Source organism: Podarcis liolepis (assembly GCF_965112155.1).
Source record: "Podarcis liolepis genome assembly, chromosome: 2".
NCBI lineage: Eukaryota > Metazoa > Chordata > Lepidosauria > Squamata > Lacertidae > Podarcis > Podarcis liolepis.
In genome coordinates, this window is record NC_139555.1 from 35182582 (window position 1) to 35206465 (window position 23884).

Genomic DNA, 23884 nt, shown 5'->3' on the forward strand with positions numbered 1-23884 from the left:
CTCCTTTCTAGACAAGCCAAATGTTGTTTTTTCCCTGATTGGCCTTGCCTTTTTCCCAAGTGGAGTTAACAGTTTACCGTCTGCTCTGCTGATCGAGAATCCCCTTTCATTCATCCCCTGCCCCAATAAAGTTAAGTTTTAGGAAATATATTCCAATCCATTTAAAATGAAAGCTGCCTAGAGTAAGACAGACAGGGGAGAAAACTCTAAAAACAAAATCTTTCCTACAGATTTAACTCACCCCGGAGTCATTCTTCTGCCCAAGACACTTCAGACAGAACTGTTTCAGGTTTTCATACGGATCCGTTAAGGTATCTTTATATTGCACATCATAGAACAGGTTGGACCTGAAGCAAGGTGTTTTGAAAGTGGCAACAGGCCTCTTTAGCTTAAGCGATGCAATAATATCATCTTGGACCTGTTTAGTGGCTGTGGCCGTCAGGGCTATGCATGGAGTGTTGGGTATTTGACCGCGCAAAGAGCCAAGTCTCAGGTAGTCTGGTCGGAAGTCGTGCCCCCACTGAGAAACACAGTGAGCCTCATCAACTATTAGGTAGGAAAGGAGGTTTCGAGACACTAGAACCTTCAGGGTAGGCTGAAAGGAAGAGGAAGCTGCCATCTCTGGTGTGATGTAGAGGAGCTTTATCTGAGGCTTGTCACACATCAAGTCAGCTAAGATGGCCTTTTTCTCCTGAGCAGAAATCTTGGAGTTAAGAGAGCTGGCTTTCACTCTGAGCAAGAGCAAATGGTCCACTTGGTCCTGTGAAAGAAAAAAGAGCAAGGCGCTTAGAGGAAAGCATCCTTCTACCAAAATAGCTGTCATACAGATATATTCCTAATCAATCAGGCTTTACCACCAGCCCTGTAGTTTGCAAAAAACATCTCCGTGTTATATTTATTTTAAAGACTTAAAATATTGTTCTTTTACAGAAACTGGTTGTAATTAGGCAGCCCAACATAATCAAATGACAAGACTGTCAGTCTCTAGTCTATTTCATTAGCAATGATAATTTTACAATGTCTGGCAATCAATTTGTTTCTCTGAGGTAGTGAAGTTCAAGAAACCGCATTAGTTTACTTTCGAGAACAGGGAATTGTGTCAATATATTGCATTTTTATCTGCATAACAGATACATTAAAAAAAACAGAATAATCTTCTTCACTCAAACATCCAATACATTAAGAATATTAGGAATTATTATAAAAAAGGATTATTTCTATCAGGTTATAGAGCACACCACTGAATTATACACTAACATAACTATGATCTGTGTTTGGTCAACTTGACACCACAGATGAGGTGGATTCAGCTAATATGGTACCTATTCTATTTCAATCATCTCAAATTTTACTTTTTTGACCATAAGCAAGACACAACAGGTTCTTCAAGATTCCATTCTTTCTTACAATAAAAGGTAATACCTGAATCAGTGAAATTAAAGGTGAAATTACAATAGTGATTCCTGTTGCCAGGACTGCTGGAAGCTGGTAGCACAGGGATTTCCCTGCGCCAGTGGGCATGCATACAAAGACATCCTTCTCCCCTGCAAAGGCAACAGTGCAGCAATCAAGGCTTTTTAAAACACAAATATATTTATCTGCATTTCTGGGCTGGGGGGCGTGGACACTAAGTGTTTTGGAGAAAGCTGATAACATTTACAAAATATCTATATAAACATTGTGCTGGCAAGACAATAAATTGATAGTTAACAGAAAAATAGAACACTTGTTACACAGAATCATAGATTGTAGAGTTGGAAGGGACTCCGAGGGTCACCTAGTCCAACACCCTGAAATGCTGGAATCTCAACTAAAGCATCCGTAACAGATGGCCATTCAACCTCTGCTTAAAAACCAGGAGAGTCCACCACCTTCTGAGAGAGTCCATTCCACTGTCAAACAGCTCCTCCTGCCAGAATGTTATTTCTGATGTTGAGTCAGAATCTCCTTTCTTGTGACTTGAAGCCATTGGTTCAGATCCTATCCTCTAGCTTGCTCCAGAAAGCCCTGCACTAGAAAAATGCAATGTGTACCCTACTTCTGTTCATAGCCAATAGACTGTGAAGGCCAAGAAAGATAGGGATGGGAAATGTCCCCTTTCTCAATTTTTCTAGGTTTCCACATCTCTAATGGCCAAGCATGGGCATATGCCAGCCATCAAATGACAACACAAAACCCAGCTTTGTAGTAGACTATGCCTCAATGCACAGCCATACAAATGAACATAATGAAATGGCCAAAATCTGAATGTGGAATGTCTCTTGACTGCCTTTCAGCTCCCAGCTGGAAAGCACGACACCTGTATGCTATCTTTGGCTGCTTCTACTTCACAAGCACCAATGCCAGTGTCACACAGTAGATCATGCTTTAAGTTTGGGTGCAACTGTTCCAGGTTTAAAGCTTTGCTCAGCTTAAGGCAACGCACTTTCAGACAACATACTGCAAAACATAAACACAATTAATTGACAGTAAACGTCAGTGAACAGAATGAGGCTTACTTCCCAGCAAGCACATTTAGCACCGTGCTGCAAACCTAATAACCCAAAAAATAAAGGAATTGCCATAACCAAAGCAGTAGATTAGGACACAGTGAATTTAAGAGACTGAGAGTGCAACCCATGTTTGCTTGGAAGTATACCTCATTGTTCAATAGAGCTTATTCCCTTGGGCAGCAGCCTTGGCCAAGCATTCACTTGTTCCCTGTAAGAGACATTTCACTGAGGAATTGATAATGGATTGTAAGCCCTATGCTCCTTTGGGAAGAGGGTATACATTTAATAAATAAAGTAGGGCTGGCTAACTTGTGGCCCCACAGGTGCTGTTGGATTTGCAGCTTCTATCAGTAACACCTGGAGGGCCACAGGTCAGCCACTCCTGCCTAAAATTTGACCACAACACCTTCAGCTATAGGGGAAGTATATTTATACAAATTGTATAGCCTTTGTACCGTATAGTGTAATTAATGCAAACTCCAAAGCAGAAATCTAATTTCTGTAAGTATCATTTGTCATCGTATTTTTTACATTTGCAGAAATGAAGGAACTGTGGTGTTTTGAATAGCATGTGAAAAAGACAAAATTATTCAACCCTACTACATATTGCAAAAACAGGTATTTGCAATTTACCTTTCACAACAGTTCTGGTTGCACTTTCCTGCAATGAAGTCTTGAAAGTGTCAAATCCAAACACTTTTTTCAGAGTTCGTTGAACTCTATCTTCTAGTCTTGAGGAAGAGCAGTTACTCATCTTATAAGGAGATACTGGAGATAATTCAAAATATAGATAAGGAGAGGATCGTTGTGCAATTATGATTGTCTGCTACAATCCATCATTTAGCCACAAGGGGCTTCTCAGGGCAGGCAGAGTGGAACAGCCCCATTTAGATAAACCCAAACTTACTTATGTCCACACTTTCCTTTTGGCACAAACATCTACATTCAGCTATGTTCTCTAATCCAATAAAACAGAAAGAGTTCTCGAAATGCCTGCGCCATCTGAAAAGCCGAAGATGTAGGCGCAGCAGAAGAGGACGCTACCTGAAAGCAAAAATACCTCTCATATCAGAACACACTGCTTCTGATTAGCTGCTGCGAGTCACTTTTGGGCTGGTTTTCTTCACTCCTACTAATCCTACAGCTGCTTTTAACGTTATGTTACTTCCTCTGAAGCCTGACCTCAATCCCATTTATACATCCTTTTAACCCAACTCACATGCCAGCTCTTTCAGGAGAAAGAAACTGAAACAATTCCTAAGCACAAAGGTAAATCAGCTCCCACCCTTACTGTGTAGCCAGAACACTACGATTCTTAACGACCCTCTTCCTCCTGAATTTTACTAGAGTTGCAAGGCCTTCCCTGACCAGTTTCCGTTTCCTTCTTCCCAAATAATGTCCAGCTGCCCAGAACTACCACAGATAAAGCGGGAGAGCGAAAGAGCGCGGACTACGTGGAGAGCCTCTCAGCCCGGCTTTCGACTTCGCGCGCAATCCAACACCCTCCGTCTCAGAGAAGGCAGGCCACTGGCTCCCAGCTACGCCTCTGTCAGGGCGAGTGTTTTAGTTTTACAACATCGTCCAACGACACTCCTGGGCCCTTCCGAGTCGCCGCTTACCGCCCACCCGCCACCCGCGCGCTCAGGCAGTTTCCGGCAGCGGCACGGATTCGGCGCGCGGCGAGATGACGTCCGCGACGGCTTCCGTTCGCGAGGCTATAAGAGCGGTTGCCGCGGCAACAGCATTTTCCCCAGCAGCCCGCCTCGTGCGTCACTCGCGCGCGCCGGAAGACAATACGCTCGCGACGCTCGGATAGAAGAAAATGGCGGCGGCGAAGAAAAGCGTCCTCTCTTCTTTGGCCGTTTATGCTGAGGATTCCGAGCCCGAATCCGATAGTGAGGCCGGTGGAGCGGCCAGCGAGCGAGGAGCAGGGACGACAGGTGAGGCCTTGGTGGGACTATGGCGGGGCGGGGACGGAATTAAGGAATGAAGGGTGTTCGGGCATGTCTTTTTTTACGCCGGGGCCTCCACGGAAAGCTGGAGGGGTCTGTGGTGGGAGGATATTCCCCGCCTCGCCGCTGTTCGGTAAAAGGGGGAAATAATCACGCTTCTCTGGGATGATGGAAGACGACGTGGCGTTTCGCCAAGCAGCATCTTCTGCCTAGCGTTAATTTGTGCTTAGGGCGTATAGTGAGGCTACGAATTCACCTAGAATTTGCGTGCCGGATTTACGTATAGGCTAAGCAAGCTATAGCTTAGGGCCCCACTCTCTTGGGGGCCCCTAAAAAAATTAAAGGGATGTACATTTCCAAAATATAAGATAAAAAACAAACAAAATAAAACCTACATACAGCAACAGTGTTTTGTGTTGTGTAGGATCCTATTTGTTATGTGCAAATGGCTTTAGATACCTATTGGGTCCATAAATTGTAATATAGCATATATTCAACAGACAAAAAAGTGACAATTTGTTGTTAACCCAGGACAGCTGGACATTTAAAGAGTCCCATTACCTCCAGTAGCTTAGGGCCTCATCAGACCTAAATCCGGCCCTGACCTAAATTATTGTTATTTGCTGCTGTATTGTGGCTGGCAGTGGATCCCAAAAGCCTGGGCCATTGGCTCTTCCCCGGCATTAGTGCCTGATATCCTTTTAAACGGAGATGCCTGGTGTTGTAAATAAAAATATGCCCTTTTCCCTTATGGGGTATCCAAGAGCCCATATAGAGTCCTTACATAGGTTCCCTATTGGTAGGAGAAAATAACAGAGGCCAACCAGAGAATATTGAGAAGCAAAGCAGCTAGTAAGCTTGATCTTTATTGATCTGTTGCAACAGGGTACTCCCCTCACACGCAGGAGAGGAAGAGGACCCAGAACAATGGCCTGCAAGGCCTTATAAAGACTTTTGAAATTCCCATCCTCTAGATCAAGACCACCCCCAGAAACATTATGCATACATCACAGAAGGGGTGTAACCTAAGACCACCCCTCAGATACATCCCACCTACATCACAGAAATTTAAATGTTGTTTTTCTCCTGTCCCAGTTTATCTCCTGTCTGGCAAGTTGCTTGATTGGATTTCTGGGGAGCCTGGCCATTCTTTTGTAGTGCTAAAATACTTATTTCCTGGGCCAGGTCACAGGCTCACACCTTATTCAAACACAGATTAAGACAGGATTTGTGAAGGAAGAGACAATGGGGAGGCTTTTCCATTTTTAACCTTGCAGAGAAAGGATTTGGTCAGTTTAGGAATCAAAATGGTTCCAGGTTGGCTTTCCTGTGCTGATCTATGTATGTGCAGTTATGAACATTACTATATATCTAAGACCATAAAATTCCTATCACACTGGCATTAGACATTCTACTTATAAAGCATATGTTGTGCCACTGATTTACTTCCCCATCCCCAAACCTACCGAGGACCTTCGTCCCCCCCCCCCAATGTCTGCCTTCCAGCCAGTTTTCTTTCTCAGAGGTGTATTTCAGATGCCTGTGATTCAAAACTAGCTTCTGATGTGCAGCCACACCGGAACCTTTATATGTAAAATGTGCTGTTAGCTTCTTAACAACAACAACAACTGTAATATGCAGCTGCAGTGTTTGATTTTATGCAAGCTGTGAATTGTGTGCCCAAATTTGTAATTACCAGGGCCATCACACAATGTCTCAAATATAGAATAAATGTTCATAAATGCACAAGGTAACCACATATATAAACCACATATCTAAAATAGCACAGGACAACAACCCTGAAGCCATTTTGACCCTTCCAAAAGTGCCTCAAATATTTCTCTGCAGTTGGAGGAAGTTTTCCAATTGTCTTTTCACCTCCAAATCCAGTTAATAAAACAAATCCTGTAATGTAGGTGCTTACATCTCCCAGCAAATTCAGTCTGGCAAGAATCTGTTAAGGTGAGCAGACTATCAATAGGTGTAAATTAGTTAAGATATTTGGGAACTATAGTATTTACCAACTCAAAAGGAATGACCTGGCTACCCAGGCAATGCAATCAGAAAGATGTTATCAGGTACCTTGGTAGACAGTAGAGAAGTTGTACTCAGATTTCTGCTGGATACTGCCTCCTTCTGTGATGTATGTATGTATGTTACTGTTAAATCAGTATCAATCTCTTGCATATGTTTCCACTGGAATACCAAATGATCACTAGCTTGATTTTTTATTTTTCCCCTTGTTTTGGATGAGGTAGAAGAAAAAGGAGGTCTGGTGTCAGAAGGCTACGGAGAGGATGACTTCAGTAAAATGGAGGGAGAGGAGGATGGTTATGATGATGATGAAGATGAAAATAGTAGACAATCGGTAGGTATATAATTATATTAATGCTGAGTCTATACAAACATCTTTTGTACCTTCCACTTTGTAATAGATTTGCCAGGCTCCTCACTTCTTATTTCTTTCTCTTATTGCTATGTATGTGCTTATAGAGTTATAGCTTAAAATGTCAGAGAGGTAAACACATCTGGAAGTATGACTTTTCATAGAACTGTAGAGTTGGAAAGGACAATTGGGGTAGTGTTGTCCAACTCCCTGCAAGGCAGGAATCCTTTACCCAAAGTGGTGCTTGAACCCACAACCCTGAGATTAAGAGTCTCCTTCTCTACCAGCAAGCCATCCCTTCAGTCTTCTAGTGGGCTCTTTGGCATCCACTTGTTACAGTAACATTCTCTATGGCTCCTATTTAAGTTGTCAGTTATTTTACTAAGTGGTCTGTACCCTAGTTAAGTTGTAAAAGAAACTTAGTTGTATTTCCTCCCCTACAATTTTTAGGAACAACATTATTTCAAATAAGCTGTTAGAATGTATGACGAAAGATGTCTGAGAAGGGTCTGTGGTAGACCTGTAGTCTAAGATATGCTGGAAAGGGTGTTCCTTTACACCATATATTTTATTATGGTAGTAAATTCCACCTCCTGCACTGTGTGAGAAATGTCTAGTACACAAGAAGATGAAGTGGGGCGGGGGGGGGGGAATCTACAATACAGTTTATATTAAAATAGTTGCTTGATGATTTTGCCAATATTAGCACGACAGACATTTGAAATGTCTTGTCATATACCTGGTTTGTGTGTGTCAGGTTGTAACTCTATAAATTTCATTCTGTAACCTGTCAGAGGGAGAGGACAATTTGCTCCAGTTGTTTTGCAGTAACGATTTCTTGCTGGGTTAAGATTGGTCTCCCAATTTTTTAGCATTGTGCTTATCATTATCTGTAAAATTGCTAGAGCAGACACTCAGATGGCATTTTGTAAGAGGTTACTGTGATGAACATTTCACAGCCTTTTCCAACAGAAGTCATGTGCATTTCTGTTTGTTTTTACTAGTTTGCAAGAAGCAAAGTACTACAGTATATGTGGCTTCCTGTCTGCATACGTGTTCCTTTTGTCTGATGACAACTTTGCATATGTATATTGTTCAGAAATAAAAATTAACATCCTTAGAACCAAACACATTAAAAAGTAAATATCTTGAGGACAGTTTTTCAGACTATGGTCTAATTCCCTATTTTTCTGTATGGTATTCGCTTTAGCTTGAATAACAGTGCCTATAATTGGTATTATTTTACCTGAGAACAAAGCATGTTTGTATTGAGTGGAATTATTATTTAATGTTCTACATAATACAGTAGCTAAGCTTTTGTTCTTGTTAAAACTTAAGCAATCCTTTTTCCTGGGAATGGGATGAGGGAGAACTACCTTTTTATAGTCATGGTTGATTTTTGTTTTGGTGTCTGTGAAATGGCAATTGTTCAGTATACAAGTCTCATAGAGAACCTGCTAGGTCTACATCGGTTGTAAAAAGATGCACAAAATGAGTGTGGTAATAATTTTGGTCTCTGCTGCTGAAAGAGAATGGAAACTTTGGGACTTCATTGAATTGTTCTTTAGCAATTATCAGAACCAACAGATTGGTAATGTAACTTTAAGGCAATACTGGTATGCTGATCTTCTTAAATACTGTCTTCCCCATTCCCACATTGATTTCATCTTCACCAACAATTTGGGTTGTCCTCTTCAGAGGTGTGGATTTTGTTGGTTTAAGAGCATAAGAAGAGCCTGCTGGAATGGGCCAAAGGACCATCTTGTCCAACACAGTGGGCAACTAGATGCCTATAGGAAGCCCACCATCAGAACCTGAGTGCAACAGCACTCTCCTAACCTGAGATTCCTCTGAACTGGTATTCAGAGGCCTACTGCATCTGACACTGGAGGTAGAACATAGCCTTATCCTCCATTAATTTGTCTAATTTTCTAAAGCCATCCAAACTGGTAGCTATCACTGGGGATGTGGGAGCGAGTTCCATTGTTAAGGTATGCACTGTGTGAAAAGGTATTGTCCTGACTCTTCTAAAATTCAGCTTCATCCACGAGTTCTAGTGTCATAAGAGAGGGCAAAAAATCTTCTCTGTATCTATCTCTATCTATGCATACTATGCATCATTTTATCAACTTCTTTTTCACCTTTTCTCTAGACTAAAAAGTCCCATATGTTGTAACCTTTCCTCCATCCCCTTGGTGATGTTCCCGCCCCACCCCCCTTCTTTACTTTTCTAATATCTTTTTTGAGATAACACAACCAGAACAGTACACTGGTTTCTCAGCATGGTTGCACCATATAATGAATGGCATTATATCGGCAGTTCCGTGTTCAGTCCCTTTACTAATGATTCCTAACATAGTATTCATCATCTTCTCAGCTGTCACACACTGGATTGATGTTTTCACCAAGCTATCCACTGCAGCCCCAATGTCTTGTTCTTGGTCAGTCACTGCCAGTTCAGACTCAGTGAGCATACACTGTGTTTTGGAGGTCACAAAATCAGAGAGGTGTTAATAATTGCTAGCGTGTTTAGATCTCATGTTTGTTCGCTCTTTATGAACTGTCTTGGTATAAAAGAGTGGCAGTGAATAATTTCCGCTTGACACAAATTTCTTTTCCTATCTGTGCTGGCTTTTTTGTTGTCTGTTTTTCGACAAATCAAATGTTATATGGGCATTTGGAATCTATACCGACACCTGTTCGATTAGATGTAGAGATGTCTTGTCAATGTCATATTTTATCTGAATTGATGTTTTATCAGAGGGAGGGAAAAGTATTGCAAGAACAGCTCAGCTGAATGCAAAGGTGAAGCTGGGCTATTTAATGCAAGTCCCTTGCTACACGTGCAAGAACTTGCTGAGCCCACTCTTTAAAGCTTAATCCTGTAAATTCTTTGTCTTATAGGAAGATGACGATTCAGAGACTGAAAAACCTGAGGCTGATGACCTAAAGGTATTTGGAAGAGTGTTATGATGGGAATACAGTGTACATAGCATGATTAGTTCATCATTTGCCTCTCATATTGTTGACAAGCTGGTGCAAAATCTTGTTGTGGGGTCTGTGGGAAGGAACTCTTGAAACACTTAGAAATAGCCCAGATTTTGAAAGGCTACTAAAATGACTTTCCAGAACAAATTAGGTAACTCACTACAATAAGAAATATTTTGCATGGGTTCCGATGGCTATTGGCTGAAAACCTAGTCCATTCAACGAACATATTGTGAATGATCAGATTGCTTCTTGCCATGTGCAAGCGTATTTTTCTAAGAGTACATGTGTACTTATTTGAAATCTATACAGTGTTTAATACTGCCTTATGTTTAATAAATACTGGAGTATGTGGTGAGCCATGCTGCCCAGAAAGTTCTCGTGTTGCCACCCTCCAGACCTAATGTGGAGGAACCACATGAAGATGAATGCAGATTCCGGGATGGTTTATATGGGGGAGAGGTGGTCCTTCAGGTATTGCAGTCCTGAGCTGTTTAAGACTTTATAGGTCAAAACCAGATTGGGCCCCAAAAATAATCGGCAGCCAGTGCAGTTGGGCCAGGATTGGTGTAATATGCTCAAACTGTCTCGTCCCAGTGAGCGACACTGGGGATTTGGTCATAGCAACTGATTTTTGGCACTGGGGTGGGGAGTTGTTGTAAATAATTAAGTGCTGCAGAGTAGACTAAGAGGGTGCCACTGACGTGTGTTCCCCCCTTCCTCCTCTCTCCTGTATGAATTTGCTTATCTTTTCCAATTTTGCCCCAAGTGTAGCATTGCAGTATGTACTGATGCCAAGCAAAGTTCAGAGATGATTTGCAGACCCTGATACAAGCCTGCTGGTTTGTACTAACCTTGGTGAAAATGTTAGAGCAAACCAAGGAAAGGAAAAGCAGGAGCAGTTTCACAGTATGCTTCCTGTCTTCTGACCATCATTTAGCAGTGTCTGTGCTGTGTCAGTGTGATCAGCAGCTATCATTGTATGTTGAATTGTGCTGTGGCCAGAATCTTGGGCATTCCTTGCATTGACATGCTAAACTTTATGCTGACTAGGTAAACTATACTGATGGCACACTAATGTAATCTTTTCCACATAAACTCTTAAGTTTATTTTGTGATTTTTTTTTATATATAAAGCTGCTCATTTACATAATAGTCTAGCATGGTGTTGTCTGCTCTGTCAGTAGTTCTCCAGAGCCTTGGGCAAGCTTCTTTCCAGCTATCCACTAATTTAAGTAGGGTTTTTCATTTTTTCTGGAGGGCCAGGAATGGAACCTGGGACCTTTTGCATGACAAAGCATGTGCTGCACTACATGTGCCATATAGATACTACATTGAATGTATGGAAGCATCAAAGTTATGCCATACTAGAAGTGTTAGAAACTCAGATAAATAAGCTGGGCGCCAAATGGCTCTTTAAACCAGGGTTACAGTCACCAAAAGGGAATGCCTAGTTGCCATTTGAGGGCCTGATGGCTCAAAAGTCTCTCCCCCCCCCCAATACAATGTTTTTGATCCCTGAAATTCATTCTGATTGTGCAGATCAAATATGACGAATAGAATTATGCAGGATGTGTTGCTAGTGTATGAAAGCAGTCAAGATCCAAGGATCCCCAGGGATGCACCTGCAGGTGGTGATTTCAGATGCCATCCTGGCACCCAGGAATCTTCACTTGGTCGCAAGTGGCCGATAGCCAAGGGCAAAATGTGCCGAGCGAATATTAAATGCTGTGTACCACATTCCAAAACTACTTCATATGTACAAACAGGCCGTTTAAATGGTCTTGTTTGGCCTCCTACATTCTGTGTAATGTGGTGGTGCAATACTGTTTTTCTCTTCCTGTCATAGCCCCTCACTGAATCAAATACCACTTTTTATACTTTGTGGATGTGGAGCGCTGTGTGTGGCCTTTGAGTTCCTTCTTGTCCTGTAGTTACATCATAACACTTTCTGGGCTGGTTACCTGATTATCTGTTATGCAGTACAGTGGTGCCTCGCAAGATGAAAAGAATCCGTTCTGTGATTCTCTTCGTCTAGAGGTTTTTCGTCTTGCCGAAGCAAGCCCATTGACGGATTAGCGCTATTAGCGGCTTTTAGCGCCTTATCAGCTTATCGGATCAGCTGATAAGCGGCTTAGAAAAAGGGGGGGGGAGGAAAAAAACCCCGCAGGAACTCGCAAGACATTTTCGTCTTGCGAAGCAAGCTCATAGGAGATTCGTTTTGCAAAGCCTCCAAAACGGAAAACTCTTTCATCTAGTGAGTTTTCCGTCTTGCGAGGCATTCGTCTTGCGGGGCACCACTGTACAACTTAAATCTCTTAACTGGGTGGAGAGCCCTTCCTTATATTCAGAATCACGCTGTCTGTTCAGTAGTAAACCAGAAGGTGTCACTGTTCTTCCAGGTGGATTTTTCAAAGTTAAGCTATTATAGGTTGTATTAAGCTGCTGTGTGTTCATAAAGGCTACCACATTATTCTTTCATTTTTGGGACTTGTGCTGCTCTTGTCGATGTTGCTATAGATAATATAGTTGAAACTTGACAGAAGACTTTACAGCCACATTGCATATGTGAACAGTATGTTCCAGTAAGCTTTTCAAGTTCAGACATTGACATCAAACAGTGATTTCCACTTAAGCCCCAGGGCAAGGCTAGTTAAAGTAGACCAGAGTCTTTTTAAAAAAGAGGCTCTGGATAGAGCAGAAAGATGTCACAATTCCTTTGACAATATTACCTTGATACAGTAAAAAATGCAGCAGTAATAAACTACAATTGCTGTATAACATCCATTATGTCAATCTGGGGGTGTTATAGAACCATCTTCTCCCTAGATATTACAAACTGCTTTATTAGTGGCATATACCATATTTTTCCGTGTACTAGGCTTCCCCCCTAAAAAATAATGTCAAAAATTAGGGGGCATCTTATACACGGATAGTGCCAATGGTGGATTTTCTTAAATCTGAGTCCCCCAAAATAGGGGGCGTCTTATACATGGGGGTGTCTTATACACGAAAAACGACGGTAATTCCATATTGGCTAAATCTGTCCAGATAAGGGTAGTAAGTGTTGGGTGTATGGCCAGTAATGGGGCTGACTTTATTCATGTATGGTGGAAATGCCCAATTATCAATCTTTTCAGGAAGAAAATTGCATATGCAATTTCTCTCATAATTCATAAGAAGAGTCTTGCTGAATCAGGCCTAAGGCCCATCTGGTTTCTAAATGTTCTCACAGTGGCCAAATGCCTATGACAAAATGCTATGATATGCTCCCTGGTTCCCTTTTCCCTGTGGCCCTTCCTTCCCCAGAATAGCAGTGACAATGACCTGTGGATAAATGCAAACTAGGATTCAAAGGTCAGGAAGGTGGGTAGCATTAAAAGGCAAGTTCCAGACTTACTTTACCCCTCAAAAAATCCTGCTATGTTTCCTTAGCTCTGGAAATCTTTGTATCAAGGAAGTAAAGTATTTTCCAGGAGCTTGAATAGATGGTGTGCATGCTCCATATAACGATAGAGAGTTTTGATATCTTGGAAAGAAAAGCTGTACTTTGCTACTAGTGTATCCTGGGCTAATTAAGAAACTTGCATACAGTTACTTATTTTGCATACTACTTTTGGTCATAGGAAGGGGAAATGAGCTTTGCCGAGTTCTGAAGCTCCCCTAGAAGAAACACTTTCCCTCTGGCATTTAAGACTTTCCTCATAATTTCAAGTTTGCTTTTACAGCCATAAAGACTATATACTTTTTCATGAATGTTTGCTTGACCCTCAGTAAGTATTAGCATTTATTTAAAGTATTAAATGAATTGTGCCAATGCAACACTTCCCTGGGTGTAATCCAGTTGTTGCTTTGTGAAAGGGGTTTTAATCCAGCTGAGGCTTCAACTAGTGGAAGAGAAAAGGAGTTGATTTTTTGACTGTTCCTCCTGCAACTCTCTGTGCTACCTTCCATTCTGTTCTGGAGGGTCTACCACCCGGAGCTGATTTTCAGTGGGTCCTGGGAAGTGGAATCTTCATGAGTATAAGGGCAGCAATTTGTTTCCACCTCTCCTTTTTAAAGAAATTGTCCCAGTTAGACTTCTAAAAGAATTCCAGTCACTGAATGCATTGATTAAAAAAATCTAAAAAGGTAATAGTAGAATATGCACCTTAAAGTGTGTGTCTTGCAGAGGACTCTCCTCAAGGATTCTGTTTCTAAGTTTGAATATAGGTAAACTACAAGAGGTAACAAGTGAGACCATTCCTTCTGCTTAAGTCATCCAGGTAATGTTCACAGAGGAATAATTAACTTTGCCCATGATTACTAATCTGACTTATGCTGATATGAGCAAGTTAATACACAGTGCCCTGCCCTTTTCAAGTGAGCCTTTGACACTTGCTTGTGTGCTTTAAAACACTTAAACTCCTTTGAGGAGCTCCTTCTCTTTATGCCCCTTTCCAGATTTGGTTAGAATGCTGCCATGTTAGAGTTCTAAATTTAAACAGTGTTGAATTTGCAACACCAAAATACTTTTTCCTGAACATTACTTCCAGTGATACTCTAAGAAGCCATGCTGACTTCTCACTGTAACTTTGATATTTGGCTTTAGCTCTGGTGGGAGTTCAGTGTAAGATGTGAAAGATCAGGTTGTTACCATACCCTCTCTCCTCTTCACCCCCATTCCCAATGGCATGCTGCTTTTGTATAGTACAGTCATGATCTTTGACAAAAAGGCAAGAGGTTTGAACTGTCTCTTGCCCTTTGGAAAGAGCGAAGATTCTCTAGAATCCTTTATTCTGTTGTCGGATCCTGTGCCAAGGACTAAAGTCTGCAAATAATGTATCATAAATTGCCACCCCTGGTCTTTAACAGGAAGAGGTATTCAGATCGTTACTTAAAATGCCAAGAGGAATGAGGGGCACAGTGTGAGTCATGCACTGTCTATTGTGAGTCAAGGTTAGAAAACCACTGATAGGCTATAGGGATCACCAACTGCCAGTCTCTGATTCAAATTATCCTACCAGCTACCAATCCAGATGCAAGAGGGGTATAGGTGGAAATAGGAGGTGTACTAGTAGAACTTTCTAGCAGGTCATTTGTGGGAGTAGGGTTACCACCTTGGCACAAGCATTTGCTTCTCAGAGTAACCCTCTTAGCAAAACCTAGTTGGTGTCTGGTCTAGAAAGTAACATATGGTTGTCCCTCATGCATCTAAGCCTAATGTAGTGGGTTTAATGGTTAATCCAAACATGAGCAAAAAAAGGAAACCCAGAACAAAGTCTCTGTCTCCTTCATTACTTCTTTCTGCCCAGTTATTTATACTATAAAAGTGAATGAGGGAATGAAACTTCCTAGGACCTTTGTAGAACAGCTTTGGTTAGCTGTTTGGAAGATGAGACATGTCCATTACGTGTCTGCTTGTTCTTCCCACAGCAGGAGTGCAAGCTGCAACAAACCCCTGACTCCCTCAAGTGTTGAATACCACAGATTGTTGACATGGGTGTGGTGTGACTTTCAAATGGGAGGGAAGGGTATTTTAGATTGTGTTAGCTGCCAGAAGAAAAAAAACTACCCTTCCCAAATGCCCCTTGCTGTGAGACCTGATGACTTGAGCTAGATGGGCACTGTTCTTTCGTTGCTATTTCTTGACTGTTGACATTCTAGCATTTTTAAAAAACCAAAACCATTTTGTATATTAAGCATGTCAAAACCTATCTTAGGACCCAGGTTAAAAGTGAACACTGCATCTAGTCAGTTTCCGCATCTCACGTCATCAAAAAAGTTACCTCTCTGCAGGAAATGGCTGTTCCCAGGGCAAATTGAGACTTGTCAGACCATGAGTGTGTTCATCCACATGCCACTAAGCAAAAGTACCATAGAGGTGAGTGCCTCTTGTGAGAAAAGGTCCTGGGATGAATTCAGTTGCTTTTTTAATCCAAAGAGGCTCTCTAGTGCATGGGTAGGCAAACTAAGGCCTAATCGGCTTTTAAATCCAGCCCGCAGACAGTCTGGGAAGCAGCGTGTTTTTACATGAGTAGAATGTGTCCTTTTATTTCAAATGCATCTCTGGGTTATTTGTGGGGTCTGCCTGGTGTTTTTCATGAGAAGAATGTATGCTTTTATTTAAAATACATCTCTGGGTTATTTGTGGGGCATAGGAATTTGTTCATTCCCCCCCCAATATAGTCTGGCCCCCCATAAGGTCTGAGGGACAGTAGACTGGCCCCCTGCTGAAAAAGTTTGCTGACCCCCTCCTCTAGTGCTTCCTAAGGAGAGGTGCTTTTCCTTTTCTGTTTAAGCCAGCCACTAGTAGCTGTTCAAATACAGTGGTGCCTCGCAAGATGAAAAGAATCCGTTCTGTGATTCTCTTCGTCTAGCGGTTTTTTTGTCTTGCGAAGCAAGCCCATTGACGGATTAGCGCTTTTAGCGGCTTTTAGCAGCTTTTAGCGGCTTATCTGCTGATCGGATCAGCTGATTAGCGGCTTAGAGGGGGGGGGAAGGAAAAAAAACCCGCAGGAACTCGCAAGGCATTGTCGTCTTGCGAAGCAAGCCCATAGGAAATTCGTTTTGCGAAGCACCTCCAAAACGGAAAACCCTTTCGTCTAGCGGGTTTTCCGTCTTGCGAGGCATTCGTCTTGCGGGGCACCACTGTACTGTACATTACTAGTGAGTGGGATTTCTGTTCAAGATATGGAGAGCATGCTGCATGAAGCATTAATAGCAACTAGCTGAAAATTGAGAAACCCTGGGGAACTGTAGGGTTGGCACCCTGCCTGAGCAAGACAGTAAAAACCTACAATTCTTAATTATGAATGTTCCTAAACATACTTAACAAAATTCAATTGTGGCATACCATTTTCTGACTAAAAGCCAGAAAGTATCTCATACAATCTTAGAGTTGGAAGGGATCTTGAGGATCATGTAGTCCAGCCCCCTGCTATATAGGAATGTGCAGCTGGTCCCTTACAGGGATCAAACCTGCAACCTTGGTATTGTTAGCACCACACTCTAACCAACTGAGGTATCTAAACAGTGGGCCAGCAAATAAACTCTTCCTTAGTCTAGATGTTGAACAAGACAAACAAATCAAGCAGGGTACAGGGAGGGGATGTTGTTGGTAATTGTATAGTAGAAACTTCATATGCAGCTTATTTAGAAAATCTTAGTAAAATGTTCATTGGGGGGACGGAAACGATGAGCCACAATTTCTGTAGCTGCTTTCAGCTCTGAAGCTCAACAACTTTGGGGTAAACTTAAGTCCTGAAAAAAGCTAGTAGTTGATGACAGGTGACTGGACCTGACATTCAGCGTTAGGGTATTTAAGGACTCCCGTGTGTTTAATGATTCAGTTGACTTCTGGTTTGTCAAATGTTGTTTGTTTGGGTGCCTGCCGTACTAGTTCAGTGGATTTATACAGTGTTAATATAGCTTAAAGATAAAAGGCAAAATTAAAGACATCTGCTTTCTGTTATGTTAAGATCGAAAAGATTACAATCTGAGGAGTTGACTCTTCATATATTGATGTTCCTTCCTGTTTGCAGCTGGGATAATATTTTTTTTGTTCTCGCCTCCGCAAAATAAATATAGTTGTCATGCAGGAATCTGGAAAAAGGGGTTTATTTACAGAGGTATACATGAATTTCTCCCTTTACCTTTAGCAGAATCCACAATGTAACCTGCTCAGCTTCCTAATATTTCCCCCCAGAAAAAAAAATAGTTTCTCATCTTAAGTTTGGCATTTGTCCTACGGGCTTGTCACGAAGCTGGCAAACAGGATACATCCATGGGAAGTATGGTTTGTTTTGGGCCTTCTCCCAGTATTTTTCCTCCCACCCTCATTGTTGGACAGGAAAACTTCCTGCTTTTACTCTCCCACAGCTCCATGCAGACTTAAATTGGCACAATGTATTGAAGTTAATGTATGCCATATAATTTTCAATAGATGAAAATAGTTTGTCATGCAATTCTCACCTTGCATGTTTGTTTCCTGAATCCTGGTGGATTTCTAGATTGGATTGGGGGTTCTTGCCCTTCCTCTGAAGTAATAATCTGTTATTAAATTGTATATGTGTAAAGCAATTTACATATACATTAAAGCCAAGAAGTCTGACAGGTTGAGAACATTAGCTGCTTACAGGCCTTTATATATGTTCCTCATCTTGTATAGATGTTGCCTTTTAACCAATCAAGTTCTGAATATGTAGATTATACTTTTTAACTTTTTAACATTTTTTATTATTGCAAGCATATCTTCCTTTTTAATAGAAAATTTGCTTGATAGTCTGAAGAACATCTCCTGGTGACTTAGCAAAGAACTGTGTGAACGACAAATATTGCCATTATCATTATCTAGAACTCCTGTCCTGTTTCTCCTGTTCATGTGGGAAAGTGCAGAAAGCTGTACGACTCCCTGTGGGCCACATTTGATAGGTTGGTGAGACCACCCACTTGCCAATCACCTATTGTCATAATTTCAGGTGATTGATATTTGTTCATGTTCTTAAAGCAGTTGCTGTAACTACTGATCCTTTGAAAATACTGGAGGATGTGGCTTTGAGTCCAAGCCTCTTTCTTCAGCCCTCTCAGCTTCATAAATATAGCTAGCTTAAAAATGAAAAAAAAAACCTTAAGTGTTTCAGATTTGATAGTATTAATATGTTGTGATAGCTTGAATTAATAGCTTAGTTACAGATTTGGTACTGTCAGGTGCATAATAAATTCCTTTGTCTAGAATTACTGTTATGGACTACCGTGCAAATGTCCTGCACACATGCTCTATAACCTGAACTTGCAGGTGATATTTAACTTACTGGGAATCAGTGTATTTAAAAGTTGTGATAGCTCATGATTGCAAAGAGAAATTTAAACTGCCATTCTGTGACAAGCGGCATTTTTCAGTAACTCCAATATCCTAAAGATGAGATAGTCAAGGCTGACTATGAAGAAGGAAATGATCCAGGTTGCACATAACACCAGGTCATGTTTTAGTGCAAGAGCTGGAACGAGTCCAAACAATGCTGCAGGCTCCCACCCTCCTCTCCTCCTGTATTCCTGCAACATTTGGCTTCACTTTCCATGAATCTTGGCTTGTCCTTGACTACAAAGCAGAGTTTAGTGGTTTAAAACAAATCCAGGTTAGTTTTGAAATAAACCAGATTCATAATCCATAGTTTGAAGTTGCCTCTTTGCTTCATATGTTGGGACAAGCCAGGAAGTGAAACAAAATAATATAAGAGGAGAGGCAGGTGGAGGATAGGATTGAGACTTTGGTCATGATAGTGCTAAACCATGATTTAGTGTTAATGTGAGCCAGACCATTATTGAGCTGCTTGTGTTTTGGGGAAGGTTTTTTGGTTGCTTTCTAGTAGCAAACATAATAGTAGGAGCACACAACTTCAAACGTGATCCGTTTGACCTAAAGCTTGCAATGAGTCACCGCTACCACTAGAAATCTTGGGCAACATGTACAACCTGTACTGTTTCTGGAAGGTCCTGTCATCTAAAGTGCAAAGCAGCTTTTATTGATTGCTCTGGCCTTGCTGTCATGCCATACCAGTTATCAGGTAGGACAGAAGTGCTATGATTGACCTTGGTTTACAAAAGTGCAAAAGGTTGGCTGTTCTTACTGTCTGTTTGGGATATTTTCCTGATGATGCAAGGTAGCCAGCGGCCGAATAACCCAGCCTTTATTTGCAAACTGATTTGATTAGAGTGGTTGACAGCATAGCATGTTTAGAAGAAGTATACGTTTAACTTGACCCGTTCTCCCATCAGACACCCACAACATTCCAGAGCTCAAGGTTACGATAACAAAAGATTGTCTTGTTCTGTACTGCTCCTCAGTGAGATCCAAAAATGACTGATGACACCCTAACATTTGCATGACCTTTCATTGTGCTGAGGGTGTTCACATATAGCCGTGGGTTCCATTTGTGTCCCTAGGGTTGTGATACCTCTATCTCAGAGAAATTTGGAAATTTGAAAGTAGTAATTTAAAAACCTTCCTCTTCTGATATTCACTGTAGTCATTTTAATGACATTCTCAGTCCTACTCTGCACTAATACCCTCTCATATTTTGTACATCTGAATAAAACAGTGCTTTCCCTTTTTATATGACAGATCAACCTTTATACCAAAAAATCGGAGCCAAGTCTGGGGAAAGTGCTGTTTAAGTCTTTCACATTATAATATCTGCACCTTGTGAAGTCCATAGAATCATAGACCTGTAGAGTTGCAAAGGGACCACAAGGGTCATCTAGTCCAACCCTCTGCAATGCAGGAATCTTCTGTCCAATGTAGGGCTTGAACCCACAACCCTGAGATTAAGACTCTTATACTCTACCGACAGAGCTATCCCATGATTCATAGGATCATTCATCTTTGCAACTGCCACACACTCACTATGTACAATAGCATTTATTATTCCATGTATTACATAAATTTTGATAGTCTTATTTGGCCCAGGGATACAGGTTTCATGAGGCTTGAAACCTAGGAGACTTAGCTGCTAGAGCCATGTGTGAAAAAGAAGGAAAAACACTCTTGCCTTGATGAAGGCACCACTTGATTCTGCTGCAAGTGCTTCTGAGTTGGACGATATATTGCAACGGTCTAGATTTGACTGTCCACTCATTTAAGAGGGAAGCAGTGTACAGCTCTGGTCCACACATCTCAGGAAGGCTGTTGTAGAACTGAAAGAGATGCAGGAAGCAGCAACCAAAGTGACTAGGGTCCTGGAACAACTTCTCTGTGAAGAAAAGTTTGGAGCTTTTAAATTCATTGGGCGGTGTGAATAAGGGGGAGCATAACAGAGGTGCTCGTTTGCTTAATAGTGGGAGATTCAGGAAGTAACGCTTCACACAGCATATAGCTAAACTTTGGCATTTACTTCTGCAAAATTTAGCAATGGCCACCAACTTAGGTGGCATTAAAAATGGATTTGACAGATTCATGGAGCATACGGGTATCTAGCTGCTCGTTTTGATGGTTAAATACTACCTCCAGGACAAGAGACACCATGGCTCTGATTTACTGTGATTTACTTAATGTTCTAAAATGATTCCATGTAGTAATGAGAGGCATGAAAACAGCATTGAGCTAGTTCAGTCATGAAGCACTGGGCACACCTCACTCTGCAGTAAGCAGGATTCATATCCTCTGGGCAAAGTGAGCACTTGATGGTTGATTACTCAGCAGGGCCTGTTTACTTCATTGTGACGAGTGCCTCAGATATACCCCAAGGCTGTGAAGTCTACAGCTGCGCACAAACCATACATTCAAAGCACATGACTTCCCCCAAAGAATCCTGGGAACTGTAGTTTAAGGGTGCTGCAAATTGTAGCCCTCTGAGGGGTGAACTACAGCTTCCAGGATTCTCATAATGTGCCATTCATTGGTAAAATTCTTCCTTTAAAACAAGGATTTTGAAGACTTTGTAGGCACTTATGAACTATAGTTGGTCTACTGGAAAACCATATACTGGTAACTTTCCAAAATCACACACATAGATATCTATGTATCTGTGTTTTTCTAATATTGAATAGTTCTCTGTTCTGTTTGGACATTTGATACTTTCCTATAGTTTCAGTGCTTCAAATTGAAGCCAAAAGCAAGAGTGCAGGCAGGACACAAGTTTCTATTTTTCCATCAGAAATATTAACTTAAAGTGTATATGTACTAAAAATAGTTCTGTGTGTTAATGAACTAAAATCTTGCCATTAATTAATTAAAACACCTTTATTCATGTTGCAGCCCTATTTCAAAGGCAGCCTGGAGATGTCAGATGGCTCTCTGACATGCAGTCCCCCCCCCCAGCTTGATCACCTCTATAAAGTTCAACATCATTATGAATCCACTTCTTCTATCATATATTCATTACCTTTACTTGGATATAAATGTCATGGAGTATAAGGCTTTCTATGCTTACGAGCTACAATGGTTATGTTTACCTCCACTCTCCTAGGCAGTATGCCTCTGAATGTCAGTTGCCACTCAACAAAAGTGCAGAGAGTGCTGTTGCGCTCAGGTTGTGCTTTTGGACTTCCCACAGGCATCTGGTTGGCCGTTGTGAGAACAGGGATGCTGAACTAGATGCACCACTGGCCTGATCCAGCAAGCTCCTCTTACATTCTGGATTTAAATAAATCTTTTAGCGAAAGCAGTTCTAATTATTCATCAGTTCATTGTGCATAAGTTTCCACATGGAAGACTATTTTGAAGAATGCCTTTGCAGCCTTAGGAAGAAATAGCAGCCCAGTTCACTGCACTTTTGCAAAAAAACAAAAGCTAGACGAGAGTTTTATGACCCCCGCCTTCTTGTAGCTACATAGTGTTCTTTAGCAAAGGAGCTGTAAAAACCCCTTCACTGTTGCTAGTGATAGGAAAAAAACAAACCATGAACTTGTAATCCCCTAAGGCCGGCCTAGGGACACTATGGGCATTTAGAAATGTGTACATTGCCATCTTGGATTTGGCAGAGCAGATTTCCAAACTAGCTAACTGAACCCTGGCTTCCCAAAAAGCCATTACTTTTGTCCACCGAAAATTGAAAAGGGAACTATAGTAGCACAGTTGCATTGCTAGCCAACAAGCAGGCTGCATTTGTCTACTTGAATGAATAGGATCAGTGTTTAAGGACCTGTGGGCATTCAGGCAGAGTCTTGGCAAATTACGAAAGACTTGCTCGATGAAGAGAGGATGGAGCTCCCAATGTCTGCTTCTTTTTGTCTAAGGTTAATTTAATAGGAACTTGGGCTTCTTGATGCTTGCCCTTTCTCTTTGTTTGCCTTGCATCCCTCATCCTGACACTTCTGGCTTCTCGTAATCTGCACTGACTTAATTTCTCAGGAGTATCCTGGGTATAAAACCTTCCCTTTCAAGACCTCCTTGGTCTGCCACTCTATGTAAATGTGAAGGTGCAGTTCTTGTGAGTGTCCCTTTGACTCTGTATTAAAGGAGCTAAGTTAATTGGTCTTGAAACCTACCTTTTCCTCTTAGTACACTTCCAGATTCACTGCATTGACTGATTACTGTTTTACCAACAAGAATATGCACATAAAGTTGTATCCAATCAAGTTTTCCCACTGGCAGAGATACCTCTGCGGATGCAACAACACTTCTGTCCTTTCTGTTTGCCCCCACAATCTTATCTAATAATTCTAACACTATTTTGGATAGAAACGGAGGACATCCATTATTTAAATGATGGAAGATTTGGGTGAGGGCAGCCACCTACTTGAGAATATACATTATATTAACTTCAGCCATGTTTCTGACAATATAGTGACATGAGGGCTCTAACCACAGTTGTCTTGGAGTAAAAATAGTTCTCTGGAATCATAGGTATTGATTACTGTGAGAGGTGCAGTTGCTAGATATTGGGTTGGCACATACATAATAAGCCAGAATACTTTGAAAGTGAAATGAAACATTAGTGAAGGTGTTTCTTCCGTCCCTCAAGAGAGTAGAGGGGGAGCATGCAGGTCCAAGGCAGGCTGTCTCTGGCTCACGGACATCGCATTAAAACACAGTTTTACAGTGTGTGTGTGTGTGTGTGTGTGTGTGTGTGAACCAGCCCAATGTGCCTTGTTATGTGACCCAATTTGAAATTGAGTTATAGCATATTTGCAATTCAGTTGAAATATATAGTGGTCTTCTCAAAGTTTTTCAGTTGTGTCTTTGTGACACATGCATACTATAAAAGTCTTCGTATAATGTAAGTATTTAAAGCATGTTCACAGCATTGGTGGGGCGCTTGTAACTTTTGAAATGTGGCTGGACTCTAATTCCCATCAGTCCCAGTCAAAATGGTCAGTGGTCAGGGATGATGGGAGAACTTTGTAAATCAGTAACATCTGAAGAGCCACTGGTTCCCCATCTGTAGGATTGGCTAGTACACACCTGTTTTAAAGGGCTTATTGTACTTACAACTTTTGCTTTTCTCTTGTTTAGGACTTTTCAGAACTGGAGAAGAGAGATCCCCAAGAACTAGTTGGTGAGTATGAACAAGCTCTAGCATGCCTGTTCTCGTCTATGTTTCCTTGCCCTTCCTGCTCTTCTTGGTTGGCATATGATACAGTATTGG

At 41.4% G+C, this 23884-nt stretch overlaps 2 protein-coding genes across 7 annotated transcripts in view; one reads left to right on the plus strand and one right to left on the minus strand.

Annotated features, from left to right (window-relative positions):
- The window catches only part of RECQL5 (RecQ like helicase 5), a 50171-nt gene extending 45960 nt beyond the window's left edge, over window positions 1–4211 (minus strand). For 3 of the 5 annotated variants that reach the window (XR_014522103.1, XR_014522104.1, XM_083487372.1), the window contains exons 1-4: window positions 3400–3530; window positions 3126–3260; window positions 1423–1544; window positions 242–760 (exon numbers count right to left, since the gene is read on the minus strand). Coding sequence is in view for 3 of the 5 variants with exons in the window: in XM_083487372.1 (XP_083343498.1) it covers window positions 242–760; window positions 1423–1544; window positions 3126–3246 (762 nt within the window). In the remaining 2 variants the exon portion in view is untranslated. Of the gene's footprint in view, window positions 1–241; window positions 761–1422; window positions 1545–3125; window positions 3261–3399 lie in introns of all 5 variants that reach the window. The other 2 variants (XM_083487371.1, XM_083487370.1) reach the window with 2 other exon arrangements.
- Window positions 4212–4270: 59 nt separating this feature from the next.
- Window positions 4271–23884, plus strand: part of SAP30BP (SAP30 binding protein) — a 35510-nt gene continuing 15896 nt past the window's right edge. The window contains exons 1-4 of one of the 2 annotated variants that reach the window (XM_083487388.1): window positions 4293–4432; window positions 6703–6812; window positions 9735–9782; window positions 23752–23794. In XM_083487388.1, the coding sequence (XP_083343514.1) occupies window positions 4315–4432; window positions 6703–6812; window positions 9735–9782; window positions 23752–23794 (319 nt within the window). In that variant the 5' untranslated portion in view covers window positions 4293–4314. Of the gene's footprint in view, window positions 4433–6702; window positions 6813–9734; window positions 9783–23751; window positions 23795–23884 lie in introns of both variants that reach the window. The other variant, XM_083487389.1, reaches the window with a different exon arrangement.